Source organism: Heptranchias perlo, chromosome 8 (genome assembly GCF_035084215.1).
Source record: "Heptranchias perlo isolate sHepPer1 chromosome 8, sHepPer1.hap1, whole genome shotgun sequence".
NCBI classification, from domain to species: Eukaryota; Metazoa; Chordata; class Chondrichthyes; order Hexanchiformes; family Hexanchidae; genus Heptranchias; species Heptranchias perlo.
Window position 1 is genome coordinate 13,107,427 of NC_090332.1, and position 16,426 is coordinate 13,123,852.

At 43.9% G+C, this 16,426-nt stretch overlaps 1 protein-coding gene across 6 annotated transcripts in view; it reads right to left on the reverse strand.

Annotated features, from left to right (window-relative positions):
- The window catches only part of ltbp1 (latent transforming growth factor beta binding protein 1), a 304,945-nt gene that overhangs the window by 213,861 nt on the left and 74,658 nt on the right, over positions 1–16,426 (reverse strand). For 5 of the 6 annotated variants that reach the window (XM_067988679.1, XM_067988681.1, XM_067988683.1 and 2 more), the window contains exon 5: positions 6,111–6,278. In XM_067988679.1, the coding sequence (XP_067844780.1) occupies positions 6,111–6,278 (168 nt within the window). Of the gene's footprint in view, positions 1–6,110; positions 6,334–16,426 lie in introns of those variants that run through there. The other variant, XM_067988684.1, reaches the window with a different exon arrangement.

The following is a 16,426-nucleotide window of genomic DNA, read 5'->3' on the forward strand; positions in this document are numbered from 1 at the left end:
TCTCTGCTAACTCCATGACACCACCACTCTTGGGGGGTGAAAAAGTTTACCGCTGCATTTGCACAAACAATTCCATCCCACCATTTTATCCACCCTGCCCAGAATTTGCTTTTTCTCAGGTTCCCCTGCCCCATGTGCACTAACCCCCACCGTTTCCCACCTCTCAGGTACCCCAGCTCCGCCTCTAATCCCTCTCCCCATGAGACCCATCTCAAGTGCCTCAGCCCCCACTCGCAGCGCCTCTGCTTTGCTTCCTGATATTATTGCAACTAGTTTCCAGACTGAAAAGTCGCATGGCCTTCCTCTCAACGCTACAGCTGACAAATTCCCGCCTCACCACTCCCTTCGCCCCCCCCCGCCTCCCCCCCGCCACCCCCCATTCCTGATACTACGGCCAACAACCTCCAACCAAAAGATTCCCCTTCCTGTGTCCCGCTCCTGAGGCTCTGAGCAATGCACTGGGAGATTCCTTGATATTTCACTCATTATCATGGCAGATTGATACTTTACAAATATCTGTCGATTTACAAGTTTGAGTGGCCTTAGTTATGTGATGGGAATTCCTCCCAATCACCGAACCAGGGATAACAGCCCACAGAACTGAGGTCAGTCAAAGTTGTAAACACACTCGCACAATAACATCATCAAATCTTACAGCTTGAAACCAAAGAGTACACAAATGTGGACTTGGGTAAGTACACCACTTTAACAAAATATTTAACAACCTCGTGAATAGCAGGTCAGTTTTAAATATGTTCAAGCCAGGATTTTTAGATCATTTTTAAAACATTATTGATTTTTCAGAATTAGATAATAAAGGGGGGAAAATAATCTAACAATGTATATTTATTCAGAGTATTATTTAAATGGTGATAGATTGGGAAATGTTGATGTACAAAGGGACCTGGGTGTCCTTGTACACCAGTCACTGAAAGCAAACATGCAGGTGCAGCACGCAGTTAGGAAGGCAAATGGTATGTTGGCCTTCATTGCAAAAGGATTTAAGTATAGGAGCAAGGATGTCTTACTGCAGTTATACAGGACCTTGGTGAGACCACACCTGGAGTATTGTGTGCAGTTTTGGTCTCCTTACCTAAGAAAGGATATACTTGCCACAGCGTTAGTGCAGCGAAGGTTCACCAGGCTGATTCCTGGGATGGCAGGGCTGTCATATGTGGAGAGATTGGGTCGACTCGGCCTGTATTCACTCGAGTTTAGAAGAATGAGAGGGGATCTCATTGAAACATATAAAATTCTGACAGGGCTGGATGCAGGGAGGATGTTTCCTCTGGTTGGGGGGTCCAGAACGAGGGGTCACAGTCTCAGGATCCGGGTTAGGACATTTAGGACTGAGATGAGAAGAAATCTCTTCACTCAGAGGGTGGTGAACCTGTGGAATTCTCTACAACAGAAGGCTGCGGAGGCCAAGTCACTGAATATATTTAAGGAGGAGCTAGATAGATTTCTAGACACAAAAGGCATCAAGGGGTATGGGGAGAGAGCGGGAATATGGTATTGAGATAGAGGATCAGCCATGATCGAAGGGCCGAATGGCCTCCTCCTGCTCCGAGTCTCTATGTTTCTATGTATCAATATAATAAAATAAGTAGTAATGAGGTGGAGTAGCGAGTTTATGGTGAGAATGAATAAAAAACAGAAAATTGAGATGGATAAGAAAAAGGGACCAGACCTGACTGGATTGACACTGAGAGGCTGTAAAGAACAACAGAAGAGTCCAATTTCTTTTTAATAAAACAGGACTTTTCTTGCACCCAGTACATAATCTCTTCTAGGATGGGTGTCTCCAAAAGTTCTTTTGTACCTTTTGCTGTACTATGTTTCTAGGTACAGAGCCCAGCTTTGTGTATCAGAAACAAACAGCCTACACTGGGGAATCTTCCATCAATGTGGGGTTCCCAGAAATGCTAAGAACAGAAGTTAAAAGGATCTCCACACGTTTTATTTGGGTTTTTTCAAAAGGGAATGACTCAATTCCAAAAAGCTGGACAAGACCTTAAGAAGCAGGTTGTTACCTTTAACCCAGCTCAACATTGCCAGAAGGTGGGCTTTGATTTGCAATTCATCTCATGCAATTTATCTCCAGGTATTGAATAAGTAAGTCCTGTTGAAAGTCTTAATCTGCACTGGAATCAGCCTCGCTGTGAGTTACTGCTCTAATACTTTATATATAACGGCCTATCTGTCCACATCTGCAAGCTATTTTAAGATATTTGACCCAAATACTCAAACTTTTAACAGTGAATAAATTGGTATTATTTTACCACACATGGTAGGCGAGGGATGGAAATACTCTCTGTTGATGGGACATGTCCTTGGATCATGTCCATTGTGATTATTAACCACTTTAACATAATTTACTCACTTTATTATGATTGCACCACACAAGTACGTAGCACAAAGACAATTAGTGACATGGGTCAATGGGAAATGAAAAACGATCCAACTTGTAATGTTGGGAAGAATGTAATCCACTCAATCACCCTTTGGCTTCAATTTGTTATATCTCTGGTGAGTTATTTCCCATATCCCATGATCCCTATCAGTAAATCTACGTAAAATGTTACGTAGGCAAATGTATATCATTGACGTGCCTTCCAATTGTTTTCTGAAAGCTATTTTGTTGTCGCCTAGGTTGTGCCGTAAATTAAAACACTGTCCTTTTTCAAAATTTCCAGGTTGTTGTTTTTTTTATTTTAAATGTCCTTTCATCTGGAGCCTAACTTCAGGCCCAGCCTGTCGGGATGGAAGTCACCTCTAACAACTATGAGGAGCTTAATGGAAATTATTTGAGCAGTTCCTAGCAATGAATCAAACTGCACAAACTGTCCATAATTCAGCACTAATTGGCACTAAATTGGCCAACGAGAAATGACATAGGGGAGGTCATTTTCACTTTTGGCGCAGGTAGAAAACTAGTGGTTGCAGATTGGTAGTGCGTTATACGACCCCCACCCCCCACCGTTATACACACCCCGCCCGTTATATATGTCCCCCGTTATACACACCCCTCCCGTTATACATGCCCCCCCCCACCCCCGGGTTACACATGCCCCGCCCGTTATACACGCCCCTCCCATTATATATGCCCCGCCCGTTACGCGCCCTGCCTATGATACTTCAAAGGAAAGGAAACTAGGCCAGGGTGTTTAACGGCTGGCACTTTGTATTTTCAAGGGAGCACTTCCGGCTCAGAATGTGCATGTGCACGCGTATAAAACGGATGCAGTGTAATCAAATTTCTAGGCCAGTGTGTAACAGTGGACTGGAATAAAGATTGAGCCATTGATTTCCATGGACATAACTCCTGGGGACCTTTCTGTGGTGAATGCTACACTTGCTTTTATTGGTGCTGGTTGACTAAAGGCCAGACCACATACTGACCAAGGTTCATAACTGGTTTAATTTGATCATTTTAACCTGAAGTGAAGTTAATTCATAAAAAGTATCTGACCCCCACCTACAAAATCTGTTCCCGATTTGAATTCTGCAAGCAATGCAGCTCTTGCTGTGTAATTTCTGCAAACATTTGTCACCTGAAAAGCAGCAAAATGCGTGGGGAACATTTCTCTTCAGCTCACCTTTAACAAAGCGAACTTTCATTTCATCAACAATGTTAATCTTTCCCTTTCCTTTCCTTCTGTGTATTTCCTTTCCCTATTTAACAGCAATGGATGTGCAATTTCAGATTTGCCTTTTGTCTCTTCTACAGCTCACCTCTCTCGCAGCCACATTCCTTTTTACAGGCTCTTACATGTGCCCAGGTGTTTATTTTTCCGAGGTTTACTGCAATTTCTTTTTTTGGCTCCCAATTTCAGTGCAGCTTCAAATCCACTCAAAAGGAATAATAAAACTGGGAATCACGAGTTTCACACAGACAGCACTAGAGCCACCTGCCAGAGGTCGGGAGATGATAGAAACATGGCACAGGCAATCAGTTAGAGATTTTCTTTTTCCCTAAAACATTCCTCCCAAATGTGAACAGCAACGAAGATAAGGCAAAATACATCAAGAGGGAACACATAACGTATACATTTAATGTTATTGGGACGCATAGCTCAATGGATATAAAACTCTACCTATAGAGTTCTTCTTTCATATCGCATGTTCCCCACCCCACCAAGTTTTTATTACTTTATAAATCACTGGTTGGGCCCAAGCCGTAGTATTGTGTCCAGTTCTGGGCATCATATTTTAGGTAGGATGTCAAGGCCATGGAGAGAGTGCAGAGGAGATTTACTAGAATGGTACCAGGGATACGGGACTTCAGTTACGTGGAGAGGCCAGAGAAGCTGGGATTGTTCTCCTTAGAGCAGAGAAAGTTAAGGTGTGATTTGATAGAGGTGTTCAAAATCATGAAGGTTTTTGATAGAGTAAATACGAAGAAGCTGTTTCTAGTGACAGAAGGGTCAGTATCCAGAGGGCACAGATTTAAAGTAATTGGCAAAAGAACCAGAGGCAAGATGAGGAGAATTGTTTTTTACGCAGCGAGTTGTTATGATCTGGAATGCACTGCCTGAAGGAGTGGTGGAAGCAGATTCAATAATAATTTTCGAAAGGGAAGTGGATAAATACTTGAAAGGGAAAAATTTGCAGGGCTATGGGGAAAGGGCAGGGGAGTGGGACTAATTGAATAGCTCTTTCAAAGAGCCGGCACAGGCATGGAGGGCCGAGTGGCCTCCTTCTGTACTATATCATTCTATGATTCAGGGACAAGGCTTCTTTGTGGAACTCTGTAAACATCCACTTCAGGCAGCAGAACAGACAAAGTGTCATGCCAAGTGAAGCATTCCCTTCTGCACCTTCACTCCAGACAACAGGGAACTGTTTACTGGTCTCATTTATAAAGACAAATAACGTGGTGGGAGGGGGGGGGTTGGTCTGGGGGTGCAGGACTTCCCTCAGGTTCACATCAACTACTATACTCCTGTATTAAAACAAACTGCAATAAACTTGACATAAGTGTCTATGAGACAGGCAAGCAAAGTTCTCAGCTATGTGGGACAGAGGCTCTGAGATCAACCACAGCAACATTGGGTGCTTCGAAGACACTGCTCGAGAGCCCAGAATATGAGTTTAAAAGGTAAAAACTTTAAAGAAAATATCAGAGGTGAGGGATGAACTGTTTGGGTAAGTAGTTAGTAGTGATGCTATTTACCTGTAGTATTGCACTGCCCTTTACCTGCAGATGACAGCATCTTAGAGGTTCAGAGAAGGTCTATAAACTATTCTCTTAATGTTTAGGATGTTATTAAAACCCTATAAATGTGTAAATACTTTATAATTCCCTGCCATCCACCTATGATTGTGCAGCTACTTTAATCAAAGAAATACAGAAAACAAGCAAACCAGATTATGATCGTAATCCAGCAAAAATCCATCAAAATTAACCTTTTTAATGGACATGTTTGCTCAAAGGGGACACTTGCTCAGTGGCTGATTCAGTCTTTGCACAGCCTCCAGTTAAAACGCTCGAAAGGGACACTTGCTCTCTGGTTGAGTTAGTCTTTATACAGCCTCCAGGTTTTCACTAGTGAGAATCATTTTGCTGACAACTGGAGTGTTCGCATAAAGTGGCTTCAACTGTAATTACTTGGGTTAAGGCAGGCATTGAGACAAATTAAAATTCAAGAAACAGCTGCATCAGGAATTCCAAATTACTGTTTCATTCAACAGTCGAACTTGCAAAACAAATGGCAGAAGTTTTGTCGAGAAACCAAGACGGCAGAGGCAATAGTTTAAAGAAAGCAAGCCAAAAAGGAAATACCAAATGCTTTACTAGGAAAGATCAATTCGATTCTCCTTTTACTAGAGCAGGGAAAAACAAAATCAGGTTTGCAATGCTTCGCTGTTCTATTTTTAATTAGCGTAAGAGTGAAAAGTAAAATCTGAGCGACTATTAACAGCATAAACACTGCAATGCCTCCCCCCAGATCTCATGTCATATACTCAGCCAGTCACTGCATTCACCGCGGTTCATATTTTAAGACCCTTACTCTAACCAGGATTATGACAGAATATTCCCTCATGCTGCTACATGTTTATCTATTGATTATTTTTGTTTTTAAAAGACACCTATTTGTGCTACTCACCCACACGGAAGTTCTGTGCTGTCAGAGTGTCAGCGGCGTGGCCATTTTCACTAATAAGGGTCGTGGTGTTCCCCTGTTGACAGCTGTTGTGGCACTTTCCCTTGGTGCAGGTCACTTTGCAGATGGTGGGCGTGAAGACCACCTTGATGCGGCCCGTGTGGTTTCCGACTGCGTGCGGAGGCACAATGAAGAAGAAAAACAGAGAGATCAACTTGATATCCATCGATTTCGCTTACAAAAAAAAAACAATGCTGGGATGGGGAGGGGATGGGGGGGGGTTGGGGGGAAGAAATAATAACGACTGCTTTCTATCCGCTATCCAGACACGTCTCTGAAACGGGAGAAGGAAGCTCGGCAAACAGAACTCCGGGATGCACTCCAAACCAACTTTTGAAGTCAAAGCAGCAGAAGAGGATTAGTAATTATAGAGCCGTGCTTTATTCTGACTCAGACAAAGGGCACGACAGCTTCAGTGCAGAAAGCTGACAGGCAGAAGCAACATGAAAAGACCGGCTGTGCACCTAAGGGTGAATAAACATTTGTTTTCACCCGCATATTTCTGCTGCTCTGCTTCTGTCGATATTAAGTCATTTGCAGCTAACCCCTGGAAATGTTTTAGGCATGCCGCATGTCTGAAAACATCTGTCTCAAATATCTGGCACTCCAGCCCAAAGCTATCAAACTCCATGACGCAGCTGCTTGGGCCATTTCACAGCTTCTTGGCAAAACCTCTCCCTGCAGATCCTCAAGTTCTACATTCAGGCTGAGGCCATCAAATGCTTGCAAGCCAGGAGTAAAATAAGTGCGAACTGTTCAAGGTGATTCACCATCAAGCTTCAAATTACTTTTTTCAGACGGACAAAGTACAGTATTTCCAGGAAAGGGCAAATCCATGCCTTGTGCTAGACTTAAAACATTGTGTGAATCAACCTATGTCTTGTGCAAACTGCTTCAATTTCCTCTCTTCTTTGCATTTTAACATGCAACATTGCCAAATTCACATGTGGCACTTGTGTTCATAATTATTTTAGCCAAATGGGATGAACATCTTTTCTCCTCAGATGCTTTTATACTCACTTTGGATGTTGGGGAAGCAACACCTAAACCTTTCTCTGCATGTCGCCTTCCTGCATTTCTATACAGTCCTGTGCCAAATTGTTCTCCTCACAGCAAGGAAGGTTAAGAGTAGATTTGGTAGAGGTGTTCAAAATCATGAAGGATTTAGATAGAGTAAATAAAGGGAAACTGCTCCCATTAGCGGAAGTGTCGAGAACCAGAGCGCACAGATTTACGATGATTGGCAAAAGAACCAAAGGCGGCATGAGGAAAAACTTTTTAACGCAGCGAGTAGTTATGATCTGGAATGCGCTGCCTGAATGGGTGGTGGAAGCAGATTCAATCGTGGCTTTCAAAAAGGAATTGGATAAATATTTGAAGGGGAAAAATTTGCAGGGCTACAGGGAAAGAGCAGGGGAACGGGACTAACTGGATTGTTCTTACAAAGAGCCGGCACGGGCTCGATGGGCCGAATAGCCTCCCTCCGTGCTGTCACCTTTCTATGATTCTATAAGAACAGGAGTAGGCCATTCAGTAGGCCTCCTCGTTCCTCTGGGTTCATTGGAAGCCAATTCAGAAAACAGGGCCAACCGACCTGTGCATAAGGGCCTACCAGAGCACGGAAGCACGTTGTGTGTGTGTGTGTGTGTGTGTGTGTGTGTGGCTCATGGTGATTTGGAGGGTACGCTGTTTCAGTGGAGGGTACGCTGTTTCAGTGGAGGGCACGCTGTTTCAGTGGAGGGCACGCTGTTTCAGTGGAGGGCACGCTGTTTCAGTGGAGGGCACGCTGTTTCAGTGGAGGGTACGCTGTTTCAGTGGAGGGCACGCTGTTTCAGTGGAGGGCACGCTGTTTCAGTGGAGGGCACGCTGTTTCAGTGGAGGGTACGCTGTTTCAGTGGAGGGCACGCTGTTTCAGTGGAGGGCACGCTGTTTCAGTGGAGGGCACGCTGTTTCAGTGGAGGGTACGCTGTTTCAGTGGAGGGTACGCTGTTTCAGTGGAGGGCACGCTGTTTCAGTGGAGGGCACGCTGTTTCAGAAAAGTGTGATGGAAAATGTGTTATACTTAGAGGAAGTACACACTAGACAGTAGACTCCTAATATACTACCAACAAATTGTCTTTGGGTTGGTAGGACTGGAGTGGGGATCTATTTATTTATAACTAAATAGCAAAACTTCAGGCAATTTGGGAGTCTGAGAAATAGAGTTGGTTGCAGCATAGGAGTTTCTCTGCAGTCCAGGCTGGGGAGCTGAGAGACACAAAACTGAGCGCCACAGCACCACTACTGGAGGGAGGGTATAATTACATCTACAGAAAGGCCAACCTAATACAGTGCGGCACTGATCCCATTATTCTGCTCTCTATCTGCTGACCTAGTAAGTTGCCTTACAAAACAAACTGCTGGTTAATAATGCTCTTTAAAAGTAATATTGGAGCATCACTGTCATTTGCACGTAGTACCAGCTGTGATTTTGTGGGGGAAGTCCCGACACTCCCCACTGTTTTCACTCTAATAGAAGAGAGGTGCTTCGATCTGTATGTCTAGTAGAGACCGGACGTCAATCATTAGGGTGAACTATAGAGGTGATTTGCTGACTTTTCATGCCTGGCGGGTATCCTCACTCACAGCTTCACATATTGGAAATTTGAGAATACAGTGGGCGACTTTCTGACCATCAATTTAAATTAACAGAAAATTGCACGCAGCACACACCCAAATTTTTGAATATGCACTCGAGCCTGGGAGGGCAAAGTTGGAAAATTACCCATTGAAACTCTGATGGAACATCGCAAATTTTCAGCCATGTAGATTAGTACAGTTTACATCGAGATGTTTGAGAGTGAGTCACTTGGAGATTGGTACCTTGAGTTAATGTCTTAAACTGATGTACTATTGGCTCAGTGACAGCACTGTCTCCTGTAAGTCAGGTAAATGTGGGTTCAAGGCCCATTCCAGAGACTTGGGCACACAATCTAGGCCAACACTTCACTACAGTACTGTCGGAGGTGCCGTCTTTCAGCTGTGACGTTATCCCAAGGCCCTGTCTGATCTCAGGTGGATGTAAAACATCCCATAAGACTATTCAAAGAACAGCAGGGGAGTTCTGGCCAATATATATCTCTCAACCAACACCACTAAAACAGATTATCTGCTCATTTATCCCATTGCTGTTTGTGGGACCTTGCTGTGTGCAAATTGGCCACTGCAATTACCTACATTATAACAGTGACTACACCTCAAAAGTACTGCTTTGGCTGTGATGCGCTTTGGGACATCCGGAGTGAACTGTGCTATATAAAAGCAAGTTCATTCTTTCTTTCTAGGTCTGCGTGTTTGAAAGAAAACAGGTGCAGAAGAAATTTCACTGCATAAGCAGCTGAGTCTAAAACACGTGTAACTCTGTGTAGAGTTAAGCTGACCAGTAGTATGCATATCATACTGTGGTACTTGCAGTGACAAACACATTCAGTTAGTACATGTGGTACATATCATTTGATACAACTGCTTTAATGACTAGAGAAACTGGAACATGAACACTAGACTCGTCTGGCACAAACAAAACTCGAATATTGGCACCCGCAATAACTGAACCAGTTTACAGCATGGCTGTATGAGATAACACAGTCACAGGCCTCTGATTGGAATGACTGCAGCAATGTGTTCCAACAAAGAAAATTCTAACCTAATAAGTAAGTTTAATAATTTTGTTTGTAAATGTGACCACTTTTAGTATCTTTATTCAGTTACAACCTTACGTTCCAGTGGCAAGTTCTCCCTATTCTAGGTTCATCCTGGAAAGCAAAGGTTACCTCTGGCTTCTTTTCTCCACTACAAACCATCTCCTTAAACCCTGCTCCCCTGCACCCTCCACCCTCACCTCCAACAAGTGTCAAGAGCTAGTGGGTCTCTTTGTCACTAAAATTGAGACCATCCATTCATCTGTCTCTCCTCCTTCCACCTTCCCCTTTGCCCACCTAGCTAAACCTTCCCGAGGCTCCCCCTCCCCACCCCTCTCGCCCTGAATCAGCATCTTGGCATCCATTGTTTTCTGATTATTGCCTCTGATGTGACTCGGGATATTTTCTATGGTGTTACATAAAAGCAAGCTGTTGTCGCTGTTGAGACATTCTAAACCGGATGTGAGTTTTTATTCAATGTGTACTGTAAATGAGCACAAATTTATAACTTGTCTGACATTACCCAGCTTTATATAGCAAGAAGCAAGGAAGTTTACCAAACTGAAATACAGGTATAAGATACAACCCTACTGAAGACCATCGGTGCATAGTAATATAAAAGATCTGTAAAATTAATTTTAAAAAACAAACTCTATATGGCAGCACTGAGCATCTGATTTTTCTCTTACTTACAGCACATGAAACAACTCAAGCAACAAAGTACAGCAGCAATTTGTTCACTTATAATTCAACTCACCCGTCTCCATGTAAACTGTAAAAATGGACGTACACCCTTAACTGAGTCAGAAGCCATGGGTTCAAGTCCACTCCAAGGCCCCGATTTTAACTCCAGGTGGGATTCTGCCTCATTTAAATCCCGCCGGCAGACTTCCCACCCATTCCAGACGTGAAGTCGGCAGCAGGAGGTGGAAAATTGCACAATCTAGGACAGCCCGTTAACACCAGATAGGTAGCGGGATTGGCTTTGGGGGCCATCCTGTGGGGGCCTCGTATTTGCGAAGGGGGAGCATCCTGGGCAGGGGAGGCCCAAGCTATCCTTGTAGGGCTCTGAGGAGCACCCATTCCTCCTGGCCCCACAAGGGAAGTAAAAAAACGCACCTGGTTATGGCCCCGGCTCCTCTTCTCGCTGTGGCAGGAAAGCTACACCTGCTTCCCCGCTCAGGCCACCTGTTAAAATTGCAGTCGGGTCCCAATGACATAATTGTAAAGACCCCGCTGGCTTTGGGCGGGTGTCCTTGTCGCCTGCTCAGCAGAGTAGGTTAAAATTTGGAAGGGTGAATTCCTGGTGGCTTTCCGGCAGGTAAGTATCCTGGGCAATTTTAACTTTCCACCCACCCGTTTTTCGCTGGACGTGTAAGGTGAAAACCGCACATAATCTGGGCTGACACTTTAGTGCATCACTGAGGGAGTGCTGCATTGTCGGAGATGCCATCATTTGGATGAGATTTTAAATCTTGCCCTTATCTGTAAATGTAAAAGATGCCACCAAAACAGATTTCTTTTTATTCGTTCATGGAATGTGGGCGCGCTGGCAAGGCCGGCATTTATTGCCCGTCCCTAATTGCCCTTGAGAAGGTGGTGGTGAGCCGTCTTCTTGAACCGCTGCAGTCCGTGTGGTGAAGATTCTCCCACAGTGCTGTTAGGAAGGGAGTTCCAGGATTTTGACCCAGCGACGATGAAGGAACATTTAGATTAGCTGGTCATTGATCTCACTGTAGCTCGTGAGACTTTGCTGTGCACAAATTGGCTGCCGCGTTTATCTATGTAACAGGACTACACTTCAAAAAGTAATTCATTGGCTACAAAGTGCTTGTGGACATCCTGAAGACGTGAAACTATATAACTTTTCACTAATTCCATGATCAACAGTAAAACTGTCTTCTCACAGTCTGCTTTTGTTTAATCTAGGCTGCCAATTTCACACGAGCGATCCCAGTCAAGTCTTTTCACAGGAATTTGGGCCAATGAATGTGACACAAAAATTTGCAAGAGTTGCAGAGCAACACTCAAGTCTGAGACAGGAGTGTTAAAAATAACAAGTGTGTAAGTGTACTAGAATATTACTAACAGCCTTCCTGTTTTGTTGCACACAAATCAGATTGTGCGTTGTTTTATGAGGAGAGGAGCGTTATACCTTGAACTGGACCATGTATTGTTCTGCCGCTAAGGTGATGCCGTGTCCGAGTCTAATTGCTGTAAGGTAAGCACTGGGTGAGGTCAGCGTTCAAGTGCTCTTCAGCCTGTAATCAGAACCATGACACTTTTCACTGTTGTCTGTCAAATTTCCTGTCCCATCATCCAGTATCGGAATGTAACTCATCCAAATTTCTGTGTCACACTCACACTAAACTTCTGGCCTGAGACCAGTAGCAGTAGGTGGTAAGTGCATGCAGCAAGAGAAGAGTTATACTGCAGGCTGCGCTGGCTGGGACTCGCACTCTACTGCCAGAATACAGCTCGGCACATGAATATTGAATGTAAGTGTACAGCTCCGCTCCCCAGCGCACAGCTTTCTCAAAACATTAAAAAGACTCCATATTAAGCCCGAGATCCAGCAGACTGCCCCAGCAATTTTGAAATCTGGCTTCTGACTGGACTGGAGTTAAGATCGATTCGGTACAAAATCTACGCAGTATGAGGCTGCATCCTGGAGAGGGGTTTTCCGCAAATGTGCCCAGAGTCAAATCAGGATCTGACTCCTAAATCAATGCAATATTTATAACGCGGAGAGTAATTCCTCCCCCTCCCCCCCTCCCAAAAGTGGCATTTGATGAAACAGAGGCTGCTCTCTCCTGGATTTACCATCTCCCCGCTGTTACCAGTACACAAATGAGGCCAACTACAAAGTGAAGAGAGGATTCTCCATACAATCTATAACTGCCCAAAAACAACCCATTACATTTAAATAAACATCCCTCTTTAATGGTCATTAGGCCTCTTAAACTCAAAAAACATATCAGTAACTCAATGGAAAGTTGCTGATCATTTTGTAGATGTTAGATAACAATCCCCACTTTTGTACTACCCGGAGCTATCATTAGGTTTAAGCAATTAAAAATATAGCAGCAGCCAAGAATTAGTACAAAGCCATGGAGAGTTCTGTCCATGTCTTAATAAATGATTAGTGAATCAGCTGTTCTTCTCTAGTTGGTATGCATGTTAACAGTAAGTGTTGTCTTGTAGGCCCGCTGGTACTTCCACAGCTTTCAATAACCCTTTCTTCATTTCCTTCCAAGTGCTTTTGAATGTCTGCCACTTACTTCCCCTGAGGCACTAGTTTGCAGCAAGCAAGCATTAAATGGGGCGGGCCTAGGACTTTCAGAACAAAACACTACAAAGGGAGCTTGGTGCACTGTACATTCCAAACTAATGAATGGAGAACGCAGAGCAGATGCTGAGAGCTCCAGTTTGTTCCACAAACGAGGAGGATGACATCAAGGTCCTGAAGTAATTGGTGAAGATCTTACTCAGAAGTGGAATAAATTGTACAAGTCCAACCAGGGTGCATTCTGTTTATACCACAGGTGAAGATTTGAACACATAAATACAATATTCACTAAAAGTTACTGCTGTGTGAAACCTGATGGTGCCTGAGGTGCTGGAACCGTGGAAATGTCATGCCAAAGTAGGCAACTGGTCAAGGATACATAGCCTGGGGATAAGGTTACATACGTATCATGCAATTTTATTTGATTTATTCTTTAGGGCGGCAGGGGGAAACGCGTTCTCAGATTGACACCTTTAAAAAGAACAATTATTGTCAAGGAGGGAAACTGAGAGTTACAGAGATATTAATAATACTGCCTGATTTTCTTTTCATGGGACATGAAATCTTTCCTTTTAGGAAAGATTGAACCGGCTGGGACTCTTTTCCAAGGGATGACCTGATAGAGGCTTTTAAGATTATGAAAGGGTTTGATCGGCTAAACGTAGAGAAGATGTTTCCACTTGTGGGGGAGACCAAAACTGGGGCCATAAATAGAAGATAGTCACTAATAAATCCAATAGGTGATTCAGGAGAAACTTCATTATCCAAAGTGTGGCGAGAATGTGGAACTCGCTGCCACAAGGTAGTTGAGGCGAATAGCATCGATGCATTTAAGGGGGAACTGGATAAACACATAAGAACATAAGAAATAGGAGCAGGAGTAGGCCAATCGGCCCCTCGAGCCTGCTCCGCCATTCAATAAGATCATGGCTGATCTGATCCCAACCACAAATCTAAAGAACACAAGAAGTAGGAGCAGGACCCGGCCACTCAGCCCCTGGGCCCTCTCCGCCACCCACAGGGCCTTGACCGATCCGAACTCAGCTTCATGTCCAATTTCCTGCCCGCTCACCATAACCCCTAATTCTCTTTACTTCTAGGAAACTGTCTATTTCTGTTTTAAATTTATCTAATGATGTAGCTTCCACAGCTTCCTGGGGCAGCAAATTCCACAGACCTACTACCCTCTGAGTGAAGAAGTTTCTCCTCATCTCACTTTTGAAAGAGCAGCCCCTTATTCTAAGATTATGCCCCCTTGTTCTAGTTTCACCCATCCTTGGGAACATCCTTACCGCATCCACCCGATCAAGCCCCTTCACAATCTTATATGTTTCAATAAGATCGCCTCTCATTCTTCTGAACTCCAATGAGTAGAGTCCCAATCTACTCAACCTCTCCTCATATGTCCACCCCCTCATCCCCGGGATTAACTGAGTGAACCTCCTTTGTACTGCCTCGAGAGCAAGTATGTCTTTTCTTAAGTGTGGACACCAAAACTGTATGCAGTATTCCAGGTGCGGTCTCACCAATACCTTATATAACTGCAGCAATACCTCCCTGTTTTTATATTCTATCCCCCTAGCAATAAAAGCCAACATTCCGAGGGAGAAAGGAATAGGTTATGCTGATAGGGTTAGATGAAGAGGGGTCAGAGGAGCATAAACACCAGCATGGGCCAGTTGGGCCGAATGACCTGAATGACACAGGCATAGGAACTTAGTGTTACTTAAAATAGGGGAACAACTAGTGATGTTGGAGGAAGGGGCAGAAGTCCATGATAAAATATACACTGGACCCTGGATGAAGTGGGCTTGGTGAGCCGAACGGGCTTTTTCCCTGCTCTGGAATTTTTTGGGTATATGTTACGTGGAAGGAACGGATTGATGCCTCATTTCTGTTCCATGCTTTAAGTCCTTACTTTATGATTCTCTCAGAACTGATGACAATTTAGTTTATGTCATGAAGAACCTGAGACGGCAATGAAAAAACATTTATGATATAAAGGCTGACATTGGCTCGTAGAAATTCCTGAGGTTCTGTGTACATACATCATTCTTGAAACTCTCTAATCCAAATGACTACCTGAAATCCACTGTGGTTTAAAAAGTTAAATAGAAAATATTGGATGACTGGGAGCGAATTGTAAAGCTGTAAACGAATCAAGGGAATCAGATGAAGTCATAAACTGACTAAATTGAAGACTAAGCATTTTATAATAGTTGAGCCCATGATTACATTACAGCTCAGTATCTTGCACCTTGCCAACTGTCACTTTTTAAAAACAAATATATACTGTTTCATTTTGGTGCGAGCTTTATATTCCACTTTTAATTTTCATTGGCGGCAGCTGACAGCATGCATTATCTCACTGATTTATAGTGATGGTCATTAAATGTTATTTTGCCTTGTGATGTTAAAAAGAGCATTAAATGTAGGGCCATGGATGGCTGGGATTGGGTAAATAAGGCTGCAATTTACTTTCGGGATTCGGATCACATCATAAACCACAAGAGCAAAGTTTGAGTGATTCGTCAGCATCATCTGAACCCAAGGATTAAATTACAGGCTCACTTCTACTCTCTAATATTTATCGTTTTTTTCGTAATATACATCATGGGAAGAAAGGAGGAAAGAACTTGCACCTTTATAGTGCCTTTCACGACCTCAGGAGGTCCCAAAGCACTTTACAACCAATGAAGTACTTTTGAAGTGCCAATGTGGGAAACTGGTGTAATGTAGGAAACGCAGCAGCCATTTGCACACAGTAAGATCCCACACACAGCAATGTGATAACGAACAGATAATCTGTTTTTTTTTTAAGTGATGTTGGTTGAGGGATAAATATTGACCAGGACACCGGGGAGAACTCCCCTGCTCTTCTTTGAAATAGTGTCATGGGGTCTTTTACGTCCACCTGAGAGGGCGGTCAGGGTCTTGGTTTAACATCTCATACCGAAAGATGGTCAGCCTGGATTATGTGCTTGAGTCGTGAACCCAGAACCTTTTGACGCAGAGGCGAGAGTACGACCCACTGAACCACAGCTGACACCTGAATGAAAACAGGGGGGTTGATGTAGGAGAGGTTTGGGCTCAGCCGTGTTGTTGCCCCCGATCCAACAATTCGCCGGCTTGAATCACACGCAGAGTAACCACCTGGGCAAGGCAGCAGAGAGTCGCTAGCATCCGTGGAAACATGTCTCAACATGAGGCACCGCCTTGAAGCAAGGAGGAGAAGTGGAGGGGAATGCAAATGGAGCCAAATGGGTCGAAGACTGTGAGGGAGTAGTGGTGCC